Below are 23,017 nucleotides of genomic sequence, written 5' to 3' on the forward strand. Positions count from 1 at the left end.
TGTCATAAAGCCTCCATCTCATTCAGCCTCCTTCTCCACAGCCGCTGTCCTCTGAGGAGAATTGCCACAGCACCCACTCCAGCCAGTCTGACAGCCAGTATGGATCGCCCCCTAGAGGCTGGTCTGAGGAACTGGATGAGCATGGACACACCCTCTACGTGTCTGAATACACACAGGAGAAGGTGGAATCTGTTTTTTTGGGGTTTTTTTTACATTGCACTTTGAAGAGTTTAGATGATTCAGCTCAATCTCAGCATTGTCACATTACTCTACAGTCACCGCTAGTAATGACACTCTCATCAAATGTGCATATTTTATTTTCTTCTTTGATGCTGACCAGTGTGTGTGTTTACAGTGGATAAAGCATGTGGATGAACAAGGTCGACCCTACTACTACAGTGCTGATGGATCCAGGTCAGAATGGGAACTGCCTAAGGTAAGATTACCTTTTGAATATTACCTTTCCATGTGCTTTTGTCTTTCCTGTTATGTCAGTTGTGTCCCATTTAAAGCTTATTGTGAAAAAGGAAAATCTTCTCACATTACATCACCTAACGCCACTACCCTGCTACACACTTTAATTGTAATCTTAAGACAGGTCCTGCTATTGTAAGTGGATGAGTGTCTGAGGAGCTCACAGATGAGCCAAGTCTGTGTAGAACTCTCAGTGACTGACTATTAGTGGCTCCTTCCCCACTAATCTGAAGGCTTTAGAACAGATCAGAATAGACCGCTCCATTCTCAGAGTGAATGAACCGGAGTCTAGTGCAGACACGCATTCATTCAGTGGACTTTACAGGTGGCTGTAGAAAACAATGCCTGCTGTGTAAGGGAAGTTCCTCTGTCAAATGGTTCTGTGGACAGTAAAAGGAGAGGTAGGGGAGAGAGGATACTGAAGGATCTGCTGGAATACCTTCATGGACAGCAAACTTGAGCTTTGTTCTCTGTGTCTGCAGTACAATATCTCCCCTCAGTCTGGTGAGGTTCCTAAGAGTCGCAGTCTGGAGAGGAAGCAGCAGGATCCCATCGTCCTCACCAAGTGGAGGCACAGCACCTACGTGTTAGACCTCAACGATAAGGTAGGAGGTTTATCAATGAATTAAAATCTGAGAGCTGATGTGGGTTAAACAGAGTGTTACGCTGATAGACACAGGCTGTCCTGTCACTGTAAGTTTTTCATGTGGTCTCTCTTATCGGCACTTGCAGTGAGTTTAATCCCTAAGTGCTAATGATGCTTTCAGCTCAACAGAGGGAAAGGCTTACAATGGCTTAATCTGTCTCTCTTTTTTTTTTTTATTAGGACAAAGAGTGGTTAATTATTCAAGTGAAAGGAAGGTCTGCCTCGTGTAATAAAAGACAGTGAAAGCCCACTTTAAATTAACACTAGCAAAAAACTGACTTAGTGTTACCTACTGGCACTTTTCCGAGTTTGATACGTATTGGCCCTAGACTGACATAGCACTAGTCAGAGAGTGTGAGTTAAAATTTCATGTGGTCCCATTTGTGAAAATACATGATAATCATTAGGCTGTTATGTCAGCTCCCACCAACTCAGATAGCTTCTGCATCAGCCATTGCAGTCTAAAGTAGGACTTTTTTTCAATTCAATTCAATTCAATTCAATTCAATTCAATTCAATTCAATTCAATTCAATTCAATTCAATTCAATTTTATTTATATAATGCCAATTACAGTCACATTGTCTAAAGACGCTTTACAGAACCCATATGCCTGACCCCCAGAGCAAATCCAAAGGTGACAGTGGCAAGGAAAACACCCTTTTAACGGGGAAAAAAAACCTTGAGCAGAACCCGGCTCTTTATATGGGGGGACCCATCTGAGTGGTGGCCGGGCAGGTTGAGAGGGACAGAAGAGGTAGAGGGGTAGAGGGGTAGAGGTAGAGGGGTAGAGGTAAAAGGGGAGGGATGGGAGAAGGGGTGGGGTGGGGAACAAGGAACATATAACACACAGTTGGATACATGTATGATAAGCTAGATGATACATACAAAATACAAGCTAGCATTGAAATTGATTCATAGTTTACTGTTATGATGTATGGCTCTATCATAAATATACTACATATATAGCTGGTGGTAAAATTCAAACAGTAAATAGATGAGCATATCAAGTATAGTGAGGGTGATGCAGAGTAGATTGGTAGAAATGGGCAGCTGGAAGCAGTGGGCGGGAGGAAGGTCAGCAGCAGCATCCCACAGATGGAGAATAGGCCAGTTGGTGGGAGAACAACCACAGATCTGAAGCATCCAGCTCAGGGACCAGGGACACTCGGAGAAAGGACACAGGGAGAGACAGAGTGAGTGTAATGCAATAACGGTATATATTAAATATAATGGTAGATAGAGAAAGGCTCAGTGCATCAAGAGAGGTTCCCCAGCAGCCTAGGCCTATAGCAGCATAACTAGGGGCAGAACTAAGGGACAAAGGGGAAGTCAGTTGTGCAAATGAAGACACCAGCTGACCCCCCCCAGGTCACCCAATCAGCCTTAACTATAAGATTTGTCAAAAAGGAAGATTTTAAGCCTGGTCTTAAAAATAGAGAGGGTGTCCGCCTCCCGAACCCAAACTGGGAGCTGGTTCCACAGGAGAGGTGCCTGATAACTGAAGACTCTGCCTCCCATTCTACTTTTAGAGATTCTAGGAAAAACAAGTAAGCCTGCAGTCTGAGAGCGAAGAGTTCTGCTAGGATAATATGGTACTATCAGGTCTTTAAGATATGATGGAGATTGGTTGTTAAGAGCTTTATATGTCAGAAGAAGGATTTTGAATTCTATTCTAGATTTAACAGGAAGCCAATGAAGAGAAACCAATATAGGAGAAATATGATCTCTCTTGCTAACTCCCGTCAGTACTCTGGCTGCAGCGTTTTGGATCAGCTGTAGATATTTCAGAGAGCTATTGGGACAACCTGATAATAAGGAATTACAGTAGTCAAGCCTAGAAGTAACAAATGCATGGACTAATTTTTCTGCATCACTCAGAGACAGGATGTTCCTGATTTTCACCATAATTCTCAGGTGGAAAAAGGAAGTCCTACAGATTTGTTTTATGTGTGAGTTAAAGGACATGTCCTGGTCAAAGATAACTCCGAGGTTCCTCACAGTAGTACTGGAGGCCAATGTAATGCCATCCAGAGAAACTATATGCTTTGAAAGCAAATTTCTAAGATGTTTGGGTCTTGTCTGAATTTAGTAGTAAGAAATTATAGGTCATCCAGGTCTTTATGTCCTCAAGACAATCTTGCAGTCTTGCTAGCTGATTAGTTTCATCTGGCTTCATAGATAAATACAATTGAGTGTCGTCAGCGTAACAATGGAAATTAATACAGTGCTATCTAATAATATTGCCTAAGGGAAGCATGTATAATGTGAACAGTATTGGTCCTAAGACAGAACCCTGAGGAACTCCATGATTAACCTTAGTATGCTCAGACGACTCATTGTTGACATGCACAAACTGGAACCTGTCTGATAAGTAGGATTTAAACCAGTCCAGTGCTGTCCCTTTAATGCCAATAGAATGTTCTAGTCGCTGTAATAAAAGTTTGTGGTCGATTGTATCGAATGCTGCACTAAGGTCCAATAAAATAAGTATAGAGACCAGTCCATTATCTGACGCTATGAGAAGGTCATTAGTAACTTTCACCAGAGCTGTTTCTGTGCTATGATGCACTCTGAAGCCTGACTGCAACTCTTCAAACAAGCTATTCCTTTGTAAATGTTCATATAATTGATTTGCAACTGTCCTTTCCAAAATTTTAGAGAGAAATGGGAGGTTGGAAATTGGTCTATAGTTGGCTTAAACATCTGGATCAAGAGTAGTTTTTTTAAGTAAAGGTTTGATTACAGCAACCTTAAAAGCCTGTGGTACATAGCCTGTTACTAGAGAGAGATCAATCAGATCTAACATTGAGGAATTAATTAAAGGTAAAGCCTCCTTGAACAGTCTAGTTGGGATAGGATCTAAAAGACATGTAGATGGTTTGGATGTAGAAACTATTGAAATTAGTTCAGAGAGATGTATAGGAGTGAAGAATTCTAAATATCCATCTGGTCTTACAGCCAATTCTAAAGCATCTGTACTCGATGATACATCTGTGACATTTGCAGGAAGGGCCAGATTAATTTTTTCTCTAATCGTAATAATTTTATTTGTAAAGAAGCTCATGAAGTTGTTACTGCTCAAAGCTAAAGGAATACAAGGTTCAACAGAGCTCTGACTCTTTGTCAGCCTGGCTGCAGTGCTGAAGAGAAACCTGGGGTTGTTCTTGTTTTCCTCTATTAAAGATGAATAATATGTTGTCCTGGCATTATGAAGAGCTTTTTTTTTATAAATTACTGGACTATTTTTCCAAGCTACATAAGCTTCCTCTAAATTAGTGGAATACCCCTTCCTTTCCAGCTTTCGGGACGCCTGCTTTAAAGTCCGCAGCTGGGAATTATACCAAGGTGCAGGTCTTCTCTGAGATATAACTTTCTTTTTTACAGGTGCAACACTATCAAGTGTTGTACACAGTGAGGCTGCAGCATTATTAACAACATAATCCACTTCTGTGGGGGTAAAATTATAATATTTGCCTTCCATTTTATCAGTAAATGGTGCTGAATTAACTAGAGAGGGCATTACTTTCTTAAATTTAGTTACTGAATTGTCAGACAGACATCTACTGTAATGATATTTATTCTTAACTCCTATACAATCTATTGTTGTAAATTGAAATGTTATCATAAAATGGTCAGAAAGAAGAGGGTTCTGCGGAAATACTGTTAACTTCGATTTCTATGCCATAAGTCAGAACGAGGTCAAGGGTGTGATTAAAACTATGAGTTGGTTTATTTACATGTTGAGAAAACCCAATTGAGTCTAATATTAAATTAAAAGCAGTCGTAAGGCTGTCACTGTCCACGTCAACATGAATGTTAAAGTCACCCACAATAATGACTTTATCTGAGCTGAGCACTAAATCAGATAAAAAGTCTGAGAATTGAGATAAAAACTCAGAGTAAGGAGCAGGACGACGATATACAACAACAAATTTTACAACATTTTTGTATTCCCTGGCTCATTTTGTCTCTCCCTGGCTGACATGAGGAGCAATCCATGTCTGTTACCATGTTCTAAAGGTGAAACATCTATAGCTGATTATTTTAAAAAACAGAATGAGGAGAGACTGGTGGACAGACAGGTTCTGACTCAGACACTGACTGAGCCAGTGAAGAAGAAGCACTATGTTTAATCACAATGGCTGAGCAAGTGTTAGAGCAGCACAGTAAATGAAATATTAATCACCGTTTTCTCTTTGCAAAGTAAATGAACATATTGGACTGCGATGTGACATTTAATATGCTCCACTTTAGAAAACAGTACATGTAATCCATGTGAAATCACTTGGACCCATCTTAGATAAGTTTGACATTCAAATGCCTTATTTCACTATTTCCAGGTAAATTTTCACCACTTATTTCATATCTTTCTGAGTTGTGTGAGCTGCATTAACTGTGTGGAGAAACTAGAGGCTTCTCTGTGAACAGCCCACTGCCAGCTACTAACTAGAGTGTACTACGTATGGGACTGTCAATGTGTAGATGTTCAGCAAGTGAGGATGCAGCCTGTTTCCGTTTTATAGGAATGATATCAAACAACCTCAGTGAAATAAACTGAAGATATAATTAATTTCACCTCAGGTTAAGATTTTGCAAATATCAAGTCTTAAATCACCAAAACTTTATGAAGTTAATTATGAGGTGAAGTGGAGTTGCGTCATGATCTGCAGTTAGTCAGTTACCTCACAGTCTTCAAAAATATGTCACCTCAGCCTTTACTGTCATTCTTTATTTCAAGTGTTTTATTTATATGTAACAGGCAAAACTGTAAATGTTAGCTTGACAGATGTTATCTATCTGTCAGTCTTCATTCAGACTCTTCATTCAAAGAATGGGATGCAAGATACGCCAGTATCATTCTGCAGCCCTGCCTTTAGTGATATCAGTCAGACCTATTCACTTTTAAGAGTAAAAACTGTGTATCAGAGGCTAACTTTGTGGCAGTTTTGTTGCAGTTCTCCTTCAAACTCTGGCGATTTGGTTCAGACCCGCAAAAGAAGAGACTCCGTCTCTCTCTGTATCGTGATAAAGTTGGTACCGTCCACAGCCCCTCTCTAATCAACAGCTGATCTTTTTTGATTCTATGTCAGCGTGACTTTTAGAATAAGCATCTGTGCAAGATTCAGTCCAGCCAGTAGCTCACCCAATCAAAATTTTTTTCTCCTGTCGTGGATTATAGTTACAGCAGGATGGAAAGAAGCAACATCTTGGACTGAAAATCTGTGAATTAATACACTTCTCTTAGATGATGAAAAGCATGTTGTTTGCTACTGAATCCTAACCCGTCTTTTATCTTCTGATGACCTGATTTAACAATGACACAATCTTTTGATTTCACTCCAGGTTCCGTATCCATTTTCTTCTCCTCTCTAACCTCAGACTGACTGTCTTCATGTGTCTTCTTGTAGTTAGCTGGTAGTTATTAGCAACTCATCATATTGTGCCTCTTGTTGGTAGGAGTGTGCTCCGGTGCCCAAACAGAGCTCTCCAGACTCTGACTCCTGCCCCTCATCTCCTAAGCACCCCTCAACCGTTAGTATCCCAGCTTGCACTGCACACCATATCGCACTTCTCATCCTCCTGCTTTCACTGCATCCAAATAAAACACTTTTCATCTCTCACCTTCTGAATACTCTGCCTAGTTTCTGTCATCTGCTGCATGCTATATTCTAACTGCATCAAATCTAACACCATGCTAAAACTTTGATTTTCACCAGCAATAATACAACAATTTTAACACGTTGCTGCAGTATGTGTGCCATCTGCTGGTGATATTTGGACATGGCATTAGTTAACACATCAGCTTTTAATCTCAACAATGTCCCATTTGCTGTCAAGCTTTAGTGTGTGAGAGTGTTTGTATATTTTTATACTTAGATCAGGTTTTTACCTGTCATCGTCTCTCTCTGTCCTCAGCCTTCAGAGAAGTGTGGAGTCCTCAATGTCACCAAAATCACAGAGAATGGAAAGAAAGTCAGGTTAGTTTTATTACTTTTTCAATGCTTGATATACAGGGTGTCCCTAAAGTCTGGACACATAGGAAATCTCATTAACACTATTTTTTTGCCTCCACAGATCAAATATGGTTATTATATTGAATATATATTTGATAAATTGTCAAATATCTATTAATTTCAATATATAAAAAAATAATATATTGACTAAAATGTTGTTAAAATCTTCATTTCTTGAAAATATGTATTTTTGCCTATGTGTCCAGACTTTAGGGACACCCTGTACTTAATAGAGATTTTTCTGAATTCATGGAGCCTGAATGTCTTCATTATTTTTGATCCTAACAGGAAGAACTGGACCTCCTCGTGGACTGTGCTGCAGGGCTCCTCCCTGCTCTTTGCAAAGGGTCAGGGGGGCAGCACCACCTGGGTACGTATCCTATCAGCACCCTGAGGCTCATGCTTCAGCAGAATTTCTAAACTTTTATGAGCATTCCTTTCATTTCTGTGACATTTCTCTCTTCTGTATCTCTGCATAGTCACCTGTCTTCATGCCATCTGTGCTGTGAAGTTTGTCATCTTCTGTTTTTTTGCTTTTCTCCTCTTCTTTCCTCTCCTCCCTGAAGTCATACTACCGCAGCGGCTCTATCCCAGAGCTGCTCCTCACTCTTCTTAGCAACTGGAAGCGCTCAGTCAAGCCCCGTCCTGCTGTCTCCTATGTGAACTGTAGGCCTGTGCAGGCTGCTGCTGTATGTCCCTCTCTTTGCATGCGTTGCTGCTCCTGCCTGTCTTTTTTTTTTTTTTTATTCACCCCTGTTTTGACTGACCAGGAGACTGATTGATGTGTTTGTGAAGCTTGATTCACCTGATTCTAATTGAAATTTCAGTCTTGAGACAAAAACACTTGGATAGAAAGATTAAATGAGGCGTTTGTGGCTTTGTTTTCTTGAATTTGCAAGAAAACATATAAAAAGTTAATGTTTTATTCTAACCAATGTCTTACTCCTAACTATGGTATTTTTGAGTCTTATGAGAATTCAGCTGTGCATTCTTGTTGCAGTAATGATATTAAATTTCTACATTCTTCCTAGTGCTTGGAACTACATTTGGAAATGCGTAAAAACACTGGGACTCATACAAGAAGCACTTATACAAACAAAAGAAATCATAACTTATTTTTCTGCATTCACTAGTTTTCTCATTGTAGATTTTTCTCTTTAGCGCAAGCAACATTGTGCGCTCCATGCACAATGTAGCTCTGACAAACAAGCACAAGTTTGTTGTGTTGAGCTCTTACTGTAGTGCCTGTATTTTAACATAATGAATCTAAACTGTTCATTTTTAACTTTATATATGAACAAATTTCCTGCTACTCAATAAAGAATCAATGCAATTATAGAGAAAATGTACAAATTAGAATGATTTAACAGTTGGTGGTATTGTACTCACTTTTGTTTTACACTGTACAAAGGAAATTTAGAAAACTAACAAGAGTACAAAAAAAGTTTAACTGAATTCATTGGCATGAATGACTGACATCTGCAATTCCAAAGTTTTAAAAAAATTCAAAACATTGAAGAGCTGTATTGAGTATATAATGCAGATGTGTGACACAGTTTTCTCGGTTCTTTTTGTGACTGTGACATGTCTTTATTACACCCTCCTCCAATTTAACAAATTGTTTTTAGTTATATTATGACATCTGACTTAACGTTCAAGGAGGAAACCTCCCAAAGCACAAATGAAGGCCTTATATTGCAATTTAGAGGAAGGTTTCATGCACCAGCCTGTAAGAGATAGTGTCTGATCAGGTCTCACCGTTTGCACATTTTGGAGTTTTGAGGGTTTGTTGAATCTGACGAGGAACACTTGTGTAAACAAAAGAGAGATTTAGAGTGACAATACGAAAATATTTTTGCATGAGGCCCACTGTGATTATCACTATTCTCTGTAGCACTAAATTACATTATACAAAGTACAATTTAATCACAGCACTGGTGAAATTTGCTTTTTAAAAAAAAATGCTTTAATTTGGTGTCTAAAATGCTTGAAGTAGTTTAGGTCAAATCATCTGTGTATATTAATATGCACATATTAATAACAAGAACTAATAATGTTTTTGCCTTTCTTGTTAGACAGTACTAAAAATGTTTGACTGTACATAAAGAGTTTCAAAACAGTGTTTACAGTATTTATGAATGGGTGAAACAGTGTCACCAGCCCATTGACCATCTGACTGCTGACCTGAAGCTCCATTCCACAGGAGGAAAGATGATATTAAAACATAACACAGCAGAAAACGTGGTGGCTCATATTTTCAGCAAAGAAAACACCTGAGCTGCTCTACAGTCAGGTGTGGCTAGAAGCAGACGTACATTTTGACCTCCAGCCCCTCCAGAGGCTATATTAGCCCAGCTCAGCAATCAGCACAGAAGAGACACAAGCACATCATTTATGGATACGTTATTAGATTCCTTTAGAATAATAGCAGTTACCCACAATTCCAAAGGGCAGCCTCTGCAAAGTCCTGACAGCTGATGGCAGCAGCAGTCTCCAAGACGCTGCGCTGTATGTGAAGATAGAGATGCAAATATGAATGAATATAACCAATGTTTTTTCTATATTTTATTGCTTAATTGAACATTCTAGAAGGTTCAGTGTCTATTCTGATTCTGGCATGATTTTACACTACAGAAAATTGTGCAGAAATTTGCATCCCAAAAAAGTTGCATAGCATTTTGGAATGAAACTCTTTTGTCTTTCTTGTTTTTTACATGACTACATCCTCCAATTCACTCACAGATTGTCCTAAGATGTACTTTTGTGTTGCATCATGTTGTGAAATTGGCTCTTATGCTGTATCTTAATTATTGATTCCAGAAGTTCGGCAGCAATCAGTCGAAGCCAGAGTTCACTGTTGATCTGCGTGGGGGGTCGGTGGAGTGGGCCTCCAAGGACAAGTCGAGCAAGAAACATGTCATCGAGGTATCGCATACAGTGGACCTGCTGTCACATTTCTACATTATTTAGTTGTGCAATTCTCACTCTTGATCCTTTCCTTCCCTAGCTGAAGACCCGTCAGGGCACAGAGCTGCTGATCCAGTCAGAGATCGACAGCGTCATCAATGACTGGTACCGGGCTCTCACAGAGACCATCAACACACATGTGAGTGGGCATCTTCATGTTCTGCCACCTTTCATGTTGGCTTTCATCAATACACTGTTTGGATGAGACATAAGCTTCACCTGTGATTCAGCCACTTCTCATCTCTGGGATATGAGTACAGGCTTTTTCTCTGTTTAGTGCCACCAGAGCTGAAATCACACTTAACACCTGTTTAAACAAACCACAGTGAAAGGGTAAATACTCAGCAGTGTGAATAAGCCACTACAAAGTTGGATGGAATGAATGGGATCTAAGAGCAAATCCAGTCTAAGCTGACTTAAGCTAACAGTATATATTTGTGTCTCCTCTTGTCCAGGCGTGGGAGTCGGATGAAGCCATTGAGGAGGACATGCCGGAGTCTCCAGGAGCAGAGAAACAAGACAAGGAGAAAGACCACCGGGACTCCAAGAAGAACAGAGGTGAGACGAGCTGAGACTGCTAATGTCCCTACGCTGCTGTTTGATTGGGGCATAAATCTGTTTGTATAATTGGCTAAAGGAAAAGCACTCAGATCCTGAACGATTCTTTCAGTGATGAAGACCTCTGTGAGCATGGACTCATCTGACCAGAAGAAAACCAGGATGAAACTCAAGAAGTTCCTGACACGTCGTCCCACATATCAGGCTGTCCGAGACAAAGGATATATCAAAGGTAGTCGGTCAGAATCCAGTTCAGTAGCTCAAGAAGAGACGTGTGAAAAGCTCCTTTCAGACTTGCACTCTGTTAATCTGAAGGCATGAATGTACTGGCTTCATGTCTGAATGAGCAGCATGTTCACTTACCTGTGAAAGCTACACTGGAAATATAACTAACATTTCCATATTCATTTCATTGAGTTTGAACTGCGGCTAGTCACTGTACCGGTTTGGCAATCATAGGAAATAGTTCTTTGAGTGTGTGAAACAAATTAGAGAAGACCTTTTAACATTTCAGTACTAATGTTCATCCAAAAACATCCCAGAGAGCAAAAATAACTGTTATGTGGCAAAATAAATAAATACCTTTTCCACCCACTTTGCCTTATAATTTCAAATCTATCCCATCATGTCCATAACAACTAAACACACATTAAGCACTCAGATTAATTATACTCACCAAAAAATAACATAATTTTTCCCCCGCACAAGTTGTTGATAAGAGCTGAAGTTGCTTGATTGAATTTTTCCTCTGATTTTATTAAATACCTGCAGCATCAGACAGACAGCAAGCAGGATCCATCCAGGATTCAGAGAGTTGAATGCATTTACACACAGAATAACAACAGTAACTACATTAATTGGTTATAATTATTTTTTATCCACAATGTGGAGACAGGATGGATCAAAATCTAAGAACAAGTCACAAGTCACTCAGTACTTCTCTTCATCTCAGACAGGTGAGCTGTCAAACAGGGTCACAGTTTCATTTTGAGAAACTTTCAAAGCTGCAGTGCTACAGAACCCCTGTTTGAAAAGAGTTAATGTGTGCTAGAGTTTCAATGCAGTGTGTCTCTGGTCACCTTCCAGTGGACAGATGAAATTAGAAATAAATGTGTTTGTCTATTCACAGATCAGGTGTTTGGCTGCAGTCTGACCAGCCTGTGCCAACGGGAGAACACATCAGTGCCCAACTTTGTCAAAATGTGCATCGACCATGTGGAGAACACAGGTATGAGCAGCAACCATCAGTTCCTGCTCCCCTTTAATTAGTCTGATGGTAGTGTAATGTCTTGTGCGGATTAGAACCCTGCTTATTTTTCCATAAAAGTCACAATAAAATGTCACCTTTTTAGGTCAGACTTAATAACATTTCTGAATTTCATACTGATAGACAGATGTGCCCAATATCACATATTGACTTATAAGGCAGCTTTCCACTGTACAAGGCGCCATGAATGTTAACGGCCCCCTAATCTGCCCCTTCAACCTTTCTGTTTTCGTGGCAGTGTAGCATCCAACAGCATTAACCACAAGGTTGACTCCTAGTACACCACCCAACGACAAGTAGAACTTCCTGGATAGAATTCCAGTTCTATCAATACATAGGAAATAGAAGAAGGGAGGGTTTGTAATATCAGCCAATTGGGAAAATTTGACATTAAAGATGGTAATGTTAGAGTTGAGAAGACTTCTACTCCATGAGGACATCAAGAGGGTTTAATTAATGAGCATTTGTTATCAGCAGTTCAACAAATCAGTGTCGGTCCCACCCAGTAGGTTTTCAGGGCTGCTCAGAAGTAAAGAACTTCTACAGGGGCAGTTCTTGCAATCAGAGAACACACAAACATTTTGGCCACAATAAAACAGCCCCCAAGTTCCTGCAGTGGAGAACTACCAATATTAACTGCAGTCTAATCCTAGACTTCATTTGGAGGCAGCAGGTTTGACTGAGAAGAGAGACTATTTGGGATTTTCTAATACGATTTCTTGAAAAACACAGAAAACCCTTATCTGTTGTATTCAAAATAAATGAAAACATTCAAAAGAAATGCAGTTGAATTTGACAGCAGGGTTAATTTAGGACGTGATTCTAATGTAGAGGATAGTTAAGATCATTTTGTTTGATGTGTCGCTGTTTAAACGCACACCAGTAATCAGTGGCAACATCATTCATATGTCAGTGACATCGTGGTGCTTCAGTGTGTGTCCTGATTGGTCTGATTGTTTCAGTACAATTCTAGACCTATAAACAGTGATTATGAGGTAATTATCACATCAGTCACTTACAGCATCACATTTATTGCCTTGGGATCATTTCTATGGATATTAGTCTTTTAGTAACTTCTTACCTAACAACATACTTTAACACACCAACAATGGGTTGGCACAGATTATTTAGCCACAACAACATAATAGTTGCTCCACACCCAGCTTACTCATTAGATTTGTATCTCTGTGACTTCTTCCTCTTCACCAAAATAAAACCAAAAGTCACATATGGTGCCTGACATGTTACAGAACTGGACTAGGGAGTGTTTCAAGTGTTTCAGATGTACTGGGAGCAGAGTATTGCTGCCCAAGGAAACGACTTTGACAGGGTTTGCAGTCAACTGTAAAACAGGCACAGTTTTTGATTTTTATAGGAACACTGAACTTTTTTATTAAAACTTGTAATGTGATTTAGTAGTAGTTTAACTATACTACAAACTGCATCCTCCAAATAACAAACAGTTGAATTAACGCCTGTCTAAAACGTTTAGATGGAGCCAATACACTGAAAGCTGAGTGGATATCACTGCTCCAGTAAAGAATGACCAGTTTGAGCTTTTGATTCCTTGATTTACCTGAATCTATATGTGCATCAGTTCACACAAAATGTACAAAAACAACGCTTACATTTTTGAGATTTTAAATCATTGAAAATCCTTTCTGATGAGGTTAAACTAAAAATCTTTGTAGCTTCGCCCCTCTCAGTTAAGTTACCCAAACATCAGTAACTACTCGTGACACAAAGCTGACAGTTTATGATTAGAAACTATATGGACATTTATGATACACCTTTATGCTATGTGATGTGGGGATCTCATGAATGACACTTCCCACAATTCCGTGTGTTGAGCCACACTGAATCATGCTTAGCTTGAATCAGGAATTTGTTGCAGTTTCTATGAATTTTTTGCTTTGGGTGCTTCAACTTTCTGTATCAGACATAATCAATCCGTCTTTCAAGCATCAACCAGACCGTTTTCGTACCGACTTCTTGCAGTGTGTAGAGGAGCAGCAGAAGGTATGTGGTGATGCAAGGTGAAGAGTGTTTGATCAGTCTGCCTCTGTTAGTTCTCTCTCTTTGAGATCAACTTGGCATTTCAGGAAGCACAAACACAGTCCTGTCATTTACACTCACTGCTTTTGTCTGTCCACCCTTCTTCTCATCCTCCCCCTGCAGGGCTCAGTATTGACGGTTTGTACAGAGTGAGCGGGAACCTGGCGGTGATCCAGAAACTCCGCTTTGCTGTGAATCACGGTACGATGGCAGCTTTGTCTGACCACCAACTGTGCAGCCTCTGTGTGTGTGATGTCAGCAGTCACCTCACTGGGATTAAGACTTGTATTAACAATTTACTGTCTCTTTCCTGTCTCCCTGTCTTGCTTGGTTCCCCTCCTTCTCTCAGATGAGAAGGTGGATCTGAATGACAGTAAGTGGGAGGACATCCACGTCACCACCGGAGCTCTCAAGATGTTCTTCAGGGAGCTTCCTGAGCCTCTCTTCACTTACGGATCCTTCAATGACTTTGTGAACGCCATCAGTAAGTAACTGATTCACTGCATATAGGGACCACTACACAGATACACTATAGCACAACTTGACACTATTAAAATACTCTTGTATTATTTACATGCTGACCTCACTGTAGAAGTTGAAATCCTCTTAAACTTGACACAGATGGTGTTTTTATTCTCAATGTGGCCACAAGATGGCAGCATATGCTTGTGCATTCACTGACTGTTTCTCTGCTTCAGAATGCTCCGACTACAAGCAGCGAGTGAATTCAGTCAAAGACTTAATCAAGAAGTTGCCAAAACCCAACCACGACACAATGCAAGTCTTGTTCAAACACCTGCGGAGGTAAGAACTGTGCAGAGACGCATTATTACTCACTGTCATTTACTGAAGGATATAAAAACCATAAATAAGTAATGCTTACCGGTGAAATTCTTCCATCTTATGCAGCTTACTTCTACAATTTAGAGGTAATAAATGCTTGACAAGATGTTCAGGGAGACTGATGTTCCTACTGGTCATATTTTGTGACCTTTTATTGCTGCTTATCCTCAGTACTTTTGAGCACAAACTGAAATGTGTGTATCACATCGAAATATGAAAGTGAATACTGAAAGCTGCTCAGTATGCTTTATTTCCCTTTCAGTCTCTCTAATATATCACCATATGTCTGCACTGAATCAGAAAAGTCTAGGAATATTTGTCACTGGCTGTTGTCAGTTGCACCATGGACCACAGAAGTTTTAGTTTTTTACAGGAGCTGGTGCAAACAGTCCAGTTTTAAAAAGAGACATGTAGAACAAAGGGAGTTTAAAAAAAAAAAAAAACATTGTTTTTAAGCTTAGATTTAGTTAACTTTACAGACAGAAATGAAGGACTGTTGAAAAGTTGATAAGTCCGTCTGTTTTTACAGTCACGAGCTCTGATAAATGGTTTATTTTTTTCTATTTTTTAAATGTGTTTTGGAGTTTACACGTGGTTACATCAGAGATTTCCTCAATTAAATCAGGAGCTTTTTTAAAATTACATTTCATGGTTGCAAAATTCTTAATTCAAACACAGAGGAAGAGTTGCTTTTTTTAATGAATTGCTGAAGAGGGGTTTTATGTTTTTGAAGCTAAGGTATAATGACAATAATATATTATTTAATATTAGATTTTGAAAATTAACTCAGAAGAGGCACATTTCTAAATATCCCATTTATATGCAGGATTACATTTATAGTTGTATGCTATACTGCAAATATAAAATAATCAAGTGCTGAACACTTACAGGAATTGTCTGATGACACCAAGGAAAGAAAATACTAAAGACGAACTCATTAAATTGTGCTTTCGTTCTGTGTCTGTTCCTATAATGAGGTTCATTATGTTTCCCTCTTTCTCACAGTTGCACCTTTGATATCCAGCCCTACTTCACTGTATTTGGTTACGTCAGTGGAAGCTTTTTTGTGATATGGCACTACCTCCATCTAATCTACCCTCAGATATGGAATAGCCGTACACACACTTAAATGAGTTCCATGCATGCAGATCAAACTGAGGACTGACCCGTTCAGCTGTTTGACTCTGTGTTTACCTTTCCTCAGACTGATCAGCCTGTGGGTAAACACAAACTAAAGCCAGCGTGTATTCTTAGCCCACTGGAGCCAGGGGCAATATCATATGTTCACAATGACATTTGCCTAGGTTTCCAATTTGCATTTATATGGCGCTGGGTTTGCTGTAATTCAGTACCTATGAAGTGGTGTTTCTTGAGGAAATTTATAGCATGACATTCAGTGTATGGAGGTCTACGTGTATCAGCAGGCGGATTTAATCTTCCTTTTTTTCTTCCCTCCATGAATATGTTATTGTTTTGTGCATCTGCAATGCAAGAATGTAGATTCTATTTAAAAAGGTTGTTATGCTCTCGCCTGGAGCGTTCTGTAGTGTTACAGTGTGTGTCGAGAGGCTTGCCTCTACGCTCCATCTCTAGCCCTAAAGATGTGTGTGAAGCACAGTAATGTTGTTTTTCTAGATGAAACCCTGAAGCTGCACTGAAACCAAAGGATTGTCAAACAAATACACTCATCCAAAGCCATTTATGACATATTTAATCTCTAAATCTCCTCCTGTTCTACTTCTCCTTCCCCTCAGGGTGATAGACCATGGAGAGGCCAACCGTATGACCACCCAGAGTGTGGCCATTGTGTTCGGACCCACACTGCTCCGGCCTGAGACCGAGACGGGAAACATTGCGGTCCATATGGTGTACCAGAACCAGATAGTGGAGCTCATACTGCTCGAGTATGAAAGTATTTTTGGTAGGTAGAGGCGCCCACTCAGAGGAGGACGCTGGGTTTTTCAAACATGGACTTCTTTCCACTTTCCCGTTTTTTCTTTGACTGAACTGAGCATTGCTGTGGACCAAGCAAATCTAAGTTCCTTTCATTGACAGTTTACGAAAGTATTGCACTTACAGAAGTTTTGGAGATGAATTTAAAAACAAGGTGTATAGATCTCACTCGCTTTTTCAGTTTCCATTCCTGCTGCGAGTAGCGTGCCGGACGGTGGACAGTTTCTCAGAGTGGTGCCGTGATGATGTGTGGACGTCCATGTGATTTGGTGGATTTGAGTATTCAGGTGTTTTTCATACACTGGATCCCTGTGGCCAGTAATTCAAACGTCAAAGCAGAGCCGACTGCACTCTCTGCCTCCTGGTGGAATCCGAGCGGACTTTGTGGACGGCAGTGGGAATCCTGCTGCTTCTGTGGCATTAAAAGGCCGAATCGGCGACCTCCTCACCTCACTGAATCTGAACTGGAGATGTTTTCTGTGTCGTGGAGCTTTGTCTGTGATGTGTAAGCCCTTTGTGCTTTTGGATCAGGTGGAAAAAATAATCAGTGTTAACAGACTGTCTTTTTGGCACTTGAATGAAGTGGAGTTACAGATCGTGTCCCTCAACTTCCCACAGTCCCACTCACCTTTGTGACACCCCCTCTCCACACCCGCACTTTCCCTTTTCAACCAGTGTTCGCCATTAACCTCGTGACTTGAACGACGGAGGACGAACCCTCCTCCTGTGTGTGCGAGTGAATTAGCCTAAATGGAACTAAAGCTGACCAGAAGCATCCTCGTCTTACCACTTTGTACAAACTGTGTGTCGTGTAGTCTAACGTGCTTTGGTAAAGTTTCCGTTAAGCTGCTGGGGGCTCGTCGTCTGTGCTAATTCATGAATTGTCAGTTGCCTCAGTGGCAGGAGACATCATTGAACCCCTGGTGTTACTGGAAAAACAGCAAAGTGGATTTCTGGGAACTGTGATGTTACCATTTCATATGAATTGTTGACCCTTTTCCTCACTTAAGCTAATCTTAAAGAGTGTTCAGAGAAGAGGAGCGGTACTGAAAATATTGTTGTATGGGAGTGTATGGGTGTTAGAATGCAAAAAAGAGCCTTTAAACCCTTTCAGAGCATATGTACGGTGACACAAACTAGCTGTTCAGATGTGTTATAGTGACTGAGGTATGTATGCTTTGATGGTGAACCAGTGAACAATTTGATTTTGTAAATTTGAATTAAAACATGAAAATATACAGATTGTGAGGAAAAAAAACACGTGATCGACTGTTACTTTTGTTTGCAGGTGTATCTGGAGTGTTTGTGCATGGTCAGCTGCACATTTTGAATGTAATTTTCAGGCTAACTGCTGTTTGTGAAATTGCTATGTCTAATAAAAAAAAAGACAAACTAAGTGTGTTTTCACCATCTGAGTGTAAAGTTAACTGTTGGATGGAGACAATAAAGAAAGAAAAGGTGAGTCCGCTGTTTAACCTTCAATCAACTCTAAAGCTTCCTCTTCCTTCGGCTTTAATTACATAATTGAATTAATCTACTCAACACTGATATCCTGCTTATTGGAAATGAGTGATTAAGCTTTCACGTCTCAATCAATTATATTCCTACCTGTTAATTATGAAATGAACTGCCATGTATTTCTGGAGATTTCTCGAATGCAGCACAACCTCTGCCGCTCCACTTCCATTAATCTGATTTCTCCGTTCTTCGAAGGCGGTTTTGTCATTACTCCTCAGGTCAAACGTGGCTGCAGACCTGAAGGGTGTGGATTAATTGATGTCTAATTAGGTAATTGCCACAGTGCCAGTTTTGATTAAGAAGCACAAGGCGGAGCGAGTGCTGAGCAAAGCTGCTTGCTGGGAGCCACTCTGAGGTTTCATTTAGCTTTGTTTTCCTGCAGGTGTGAGTGAGTGTGTGTCAGCTGGTGGTGGTGTGATTCTGTGTAGCCCGTTTCTGCCAGGGAGAGGAGGGAAATAGAAAGGTTGGAATAAGAATACTTGTGGATCAAAATAATGAACACTTGATTTGTTGGTTTTTAGTCAAAATAATGAGCAAAGTAAAACATTTGTTAGAATTTGTGAATTTATTAAGATGTAAAGTCATCATTATGACGAAAAGGGAAAATATTACTAATATTAGTACAATTATTACAGTCTTCTAAAGCCATAATTAGGATTAGGAAGCAATTGGGCTTTCATTTTGATTTGATTTCATTTTAATTTATGCCATAAGTTAAACTTAAAATACGATTTTGTCACATCTGAGGTTCCAAAATGTATAGATTGTGTTCAAAGGCCAGTTCTTGATTTGTACATGTCCACAAGGAGGATACACATGACATATATATTATTATCTATTTAGGTTTGTAAGGGTCCTCCTCTGTGATTTTGAAAATTAGTGACTTTGCCGACAGCTTGAACATCCATCAATCCATCCATCATCTATACACCACTTAATCCTCATTAGGGTCATGGAGGGCTGGAGTCTATCCCAGCTGACTGAGGGTGAAGGCAGGGGACACCTGGACAGGTAACAGTCTATCACAGGGCTACACATAGAGACAAACAATCACACTCACATTCACACCTACAGACAATTTAGACTCACCAATTAACCTGAGCATGTTTCTGGACTGTGGGCTGCACAGTGGCTTGGTGGTTAAGATGAGATAAAATAATGGTAGTCTTTTATTCCTCCCCATGCCAGGGGAAATTCACATTGTTACAGCAGCTTATGTAGCAATAAACATAGTAATAGTAATAAAATAGTAGTAATAATATTTACAACATGTACAGGGATGAGAATGGAAAAAATAAGTTTAAAGTGCAAAGATGTAGCAGTGCAAGAATTTCTGTGCAAAGTTTATGGTTTGGGGTGATATGATATGAGCCCAGTATATGCTAGCATCAGCCAGTGATGCTGATGTTGTACAGTCTTATAGCAGATGGGATGAAGGACCTGCGATAGCGCTCCTTCTTGCAGGGTGGGTGTCTCAGTCTGCTGCTGAAGGTTGGTGCTTTAGCTAGAAGATCCCTGGGATCTTTCTGCATGGAGTCTCCATGTTCTCCCTGTGCATGTGTGGGTTCTCACTGGGTTCTCCCGCTTCCTCCCACAGTCCAAAAACATGCTCAGGTTAATTGGTGATTTTAGATTGTCTGTAGCTGTGAATGTGAGTGTGATTGTTTGTCTCTATGTGTAGCCCTGTGAGAGACTAGTACCTGTCCAGATGTCCATTGCCTTCACCCTCAGTCAGCTGGGATAGAGTCAAGCACCCCATGACTCTAATGAGAATTAAGCGGTGTATGATGGATGGTTGGATGGATGGATGGATGTTTTTTGAATGTGGGAGGAAGCCGGAGTACCCGGAGAAAACCCATGCATGCACAGGGAGAATATGCAAACTCCATGCAGAAAGATCACGGGAATCTTCTAGCTGCAAAGCGAAAGTGCTAACCACCAAGCCACTGTGCAGCCATGATCGTATATCATGAAAACAAATGGTGCTGGAAACATTTCTTGTTATGAGGAGAGACCAGGGGATTCTCAGTTACCCACATCTTTGAAATTCATCATTAAAATAACTGTCACTGAAGGTGTCGTTGCTGGACTTTGGAGGTGCTTTGATTTCTACATGCTTTTCCTTAAATGGTGCTCAAACGCAGTAGAAAGCTCTGAGTTCTCCAGAAATCCTGTGTGGTGTTCACTGTGCTCGACACTCCTCAGGAATAATCACTGACATGGTGCCGCACCCTGTAACTGTTCTATCATATACAAACTGCACAGTCACACGCTTAGAAACATCCTAAGAAGACTTTCTGAACCTCTACACTTCAGTAAGACTTTAGTCATTAAATAGTATCATTCATTTAACCTTTCTGTCTCTCTTTTCTATTTACATCGATTTTCCATTCCATCCTTGCCTGTTGTTTCATGTCATGCACCTCTCTAATGTAATAGATGTTAAAGGACTTTTGTTTGTGGAGCTCACAGATTAAAAAAAGACTGTTTTCAAAAAGTCAGCAGCAGCAAATTTTTGAGGAAACAATGTCCGTGTTGGACAATCCACAAGACACACTGTCAGGAGATTAGAATCCATCAATAGTGCAGCCTGAAATACTAACAGACTCTCTTTTTCTCCTTAGCATCATCCATTATCTCTCTCTCTGCTTCCTCCCATCACATGACAAACAGCACAAGCACTGGAGCTCTTTCTATGACACTATAAGAAACATTAACATAAAGTCAAGTATCTGAAAGTGAATGATAACAAGCTTTCACTTTGATAGATGAGGGGAGAAACCTCACCTGTACTGTGTATAAAATAGCTTCATTCAGGAATGAAGCGCTTCTCTGCAGCAGTGTGTTAGAGCACTTCCAAGATACTGATATTACATCATATTTGGTAAATCCTATGTGACATATACGGTATAATTTGATTTCACATTAATTACACCTATAAAATCAGCTTTTTGATTAGTCTCATAATTTTAACTCGATAAATCACAGAGAAATACTGCAACCATTATTAGTACAGGTCCAAACTCGGACTCCGTATTTTACCTTTGTCATTCCAAACTTCTAGTTTTCACTATTTCCTGGCAGTAAATGTCTTCCAAAGCTTCTCTAGGGAGCTGAAATGGAACTTTTCATTCAATTCCCAGCTTTGCTTTATGTGTATTTACTCTCGGCCCTCCTCTGATCGAAACTGCTCCTTTGAACTCCAGTTTCGCCCCCTCCACTCTCTCTGCCTATGTGTTAATTTATTGCAACAGGTTCGGGTTCTACCTCGGCTCTGGCTCTGTTTTGACAGGACGGACCACCTTGGATTCAACAAACGTGTCGGAGGTAGGCAGCACCTAATCATGTGCCCCGCTGGAAACCACAGGCTGTTAAAAGTGAGACACATAGAAGAGGGCCCCCACTATTTCCAAATGAGAAAACAATTAGATCATTTCTATAATTCATGGGTGCGACCACAGCTCAGGTCCGGGGAGGCTCTGAGTGCTTGAAGTGCTCCATATGCTCACAGTGGTTTTTAGAGCTGATCTGCTCAGAGCTGGCCCGGCTCACTCCGTGGAGGCTGAGGTGTGGGCAGGTAATGTGAACAAGCCATTATGGCGCATGAAAGATTTATGGATCTTCAGTGCTTCCCCCCTCTTCATTTGCAGGTGGGCTGTCAGCAAAGTGGCTGGAGGAACAAAATGGTTGGGAGGTTTTGTAGCTCTGTGGTAAAGACCTCTGTGCTTTACCCACTGCTTTTTACCAGGAGCCCAGAGAGCAAATGCCTCATAGAGATGTAGTGCAGCAACAGCATTACAGACACTTTGAAGAAGCCATAGATACCAAAATTCATCCGTCAGATCCCATGTGGACAAGCGTGTCTGGTGTTTTTAACCAGTGGTTACAGAGCAGCATTTGGACTGGATTAAGCGCTCACCCCCCAGTTAATGTAGGTCCTCGTCTTTGTAACACTATTCTGATCTCCAGCATCTTTAGCTGCTAAATGCTCCACCATGTTCACCAGGTGGTTCGTAACTTTGTTTGCAGCTAGAGTCCACCTTATTAAATGAGACTAAACTAAAATATAGTGCAGCATGCTTCTTCGCTGACTTTGAGAAGAAATTAAAACTCTAATTTCTGTGGTGTTAGAACAGCTAATATGAACTAATTGCGCACTGAAGGTTTCTGAGCTGCTCCACTACTAGATCTGCTTTGTGATCTCCTCACTGAGGCCTCAGTTTAACGACAGAACGGCATCATAATCAGCTCCATTGGGCAGCCACTCATGTTTGGGAGTCACAAGAAAGATAGAGGACAGCTCCTTTCACTGATGAGTCTAACTGGCATGAACTGCATTCGATACAGTACAGGGAAATGTCAATGTGTTAGTGTTCTATGGAGAGCAGCCCATGAAGGTGTGAGCAAAGAACACACCTGAATTTTATCAATGAGAATCTCAATGTCGAAACATTATCGACATGAAATCTTCACACCCATTGATATCCCATTCATTCAGCATCATCACTTGATGTTTTGAGAAGACAACACACATCCTAATACCTCTAGATTATGTATCGTCCTATTTTAGCTGATGTTGTTCCAGTCCAAACACGGTTACATTCTGTCTGGATGTCTGGCAACATGATCTTGTCCACCAAAATGCCTGTGACTCTACACTCAAGCTACCCATTTATCTTTACCACTATATTGTGTGGTGCATCAAGATGGATAGAATTTAT

The 23,017-nt window shown here is 40.4% G+C and overlaps 1 protein-coding gene across 9 annotated transcripts in view; it reads left to right on the forward strand.

Annotated features, from left to right (window-relative positions):
* The window catches only part of arhgap12b (Rho GTPase activating protein 12b), a 74,187-nt gene extending 56,013 nt beyond the window's left edge, over positions 1-18,174 (forward strand). For 5 of the 9 annotated variants that reach the window (XM_023262645.3, XM_035944636.2, XM_035944642.2 and 2 more), the window contains 16 exons: positions 42-182; positions 356-436; positions 957-1,079; positions 6,579-6,653; positions 7,038-7,099; positions 7,424-7,505; positions 7,702-7,824; positions 9,956-10,060; positions 10,143-10,241; positions 10,558-10,660; positions 10,773-10,892; positions 11,790-11,888; positions 14,106-14,183; positions 14,332-14,466; positions 14,681-14,786; positions 16,580-18,174. In XM_023262645.3, the coding sequence (XP_023118413.2) occupies positions 42-182; positions 356-436; positions 957-1,079; positions 6,579-6,653; positions 7,038-7,099; positions 7,424-7,505; positions 7,702-7,824; positions 9,956-10,060; positions 10,143-10,241; positions 10,558-10,660; positions 10,773-10,892; positions 11,790-11,888; positions 14,106-14,183; positions 14,332-14,466; positions 14,681-14,786; positions 16,580-16,754 (1,707 nt within the window). In that variant the 3' untranslated portion in view covers positions 16,755-18,174. The remainder of the gene's footprint in view (positions 1-41; positions 183-355; positions 437-956; positions 1,080-6,578; positions 6,654-7,037; positions 7,100-7,423; positions 7,506-7,701; positions 7,825-9,955; positions 10,061-10,142; positions 10,242-10,557; positions 10,661-10,772; positions 10,893-11,789; positions 11,889-14,105; positions 14,184-14,331; positions 14,467-14,680; positions 14,787-16,579) is intronic. The other 4 variants (XM_023262646.3, XM_023262647.3, XM_035944638.2 and 1 more) reach the window with 4 other exon arrangements.
* Positions 18,175-23,017: the final 4,843 nt, after the last annotated feature.

The sequence above is a fragment of the Amphiprion ocellaris genome, chromosome 22 (assembly GCF_022539595.1).
Source record: "Amphiprion ocellaris isolate individual 3 ecotype Okinawa chromosome 22, ASM2253959v1, whole genome shotgun sequence".
In the NCBI taxonomy this organism is placed as follows: Eukaryota; Metazoa; Chordata; class Actinopteri; family Pomacentridae; genus Amphiprion; species Amphiprion ocellaris.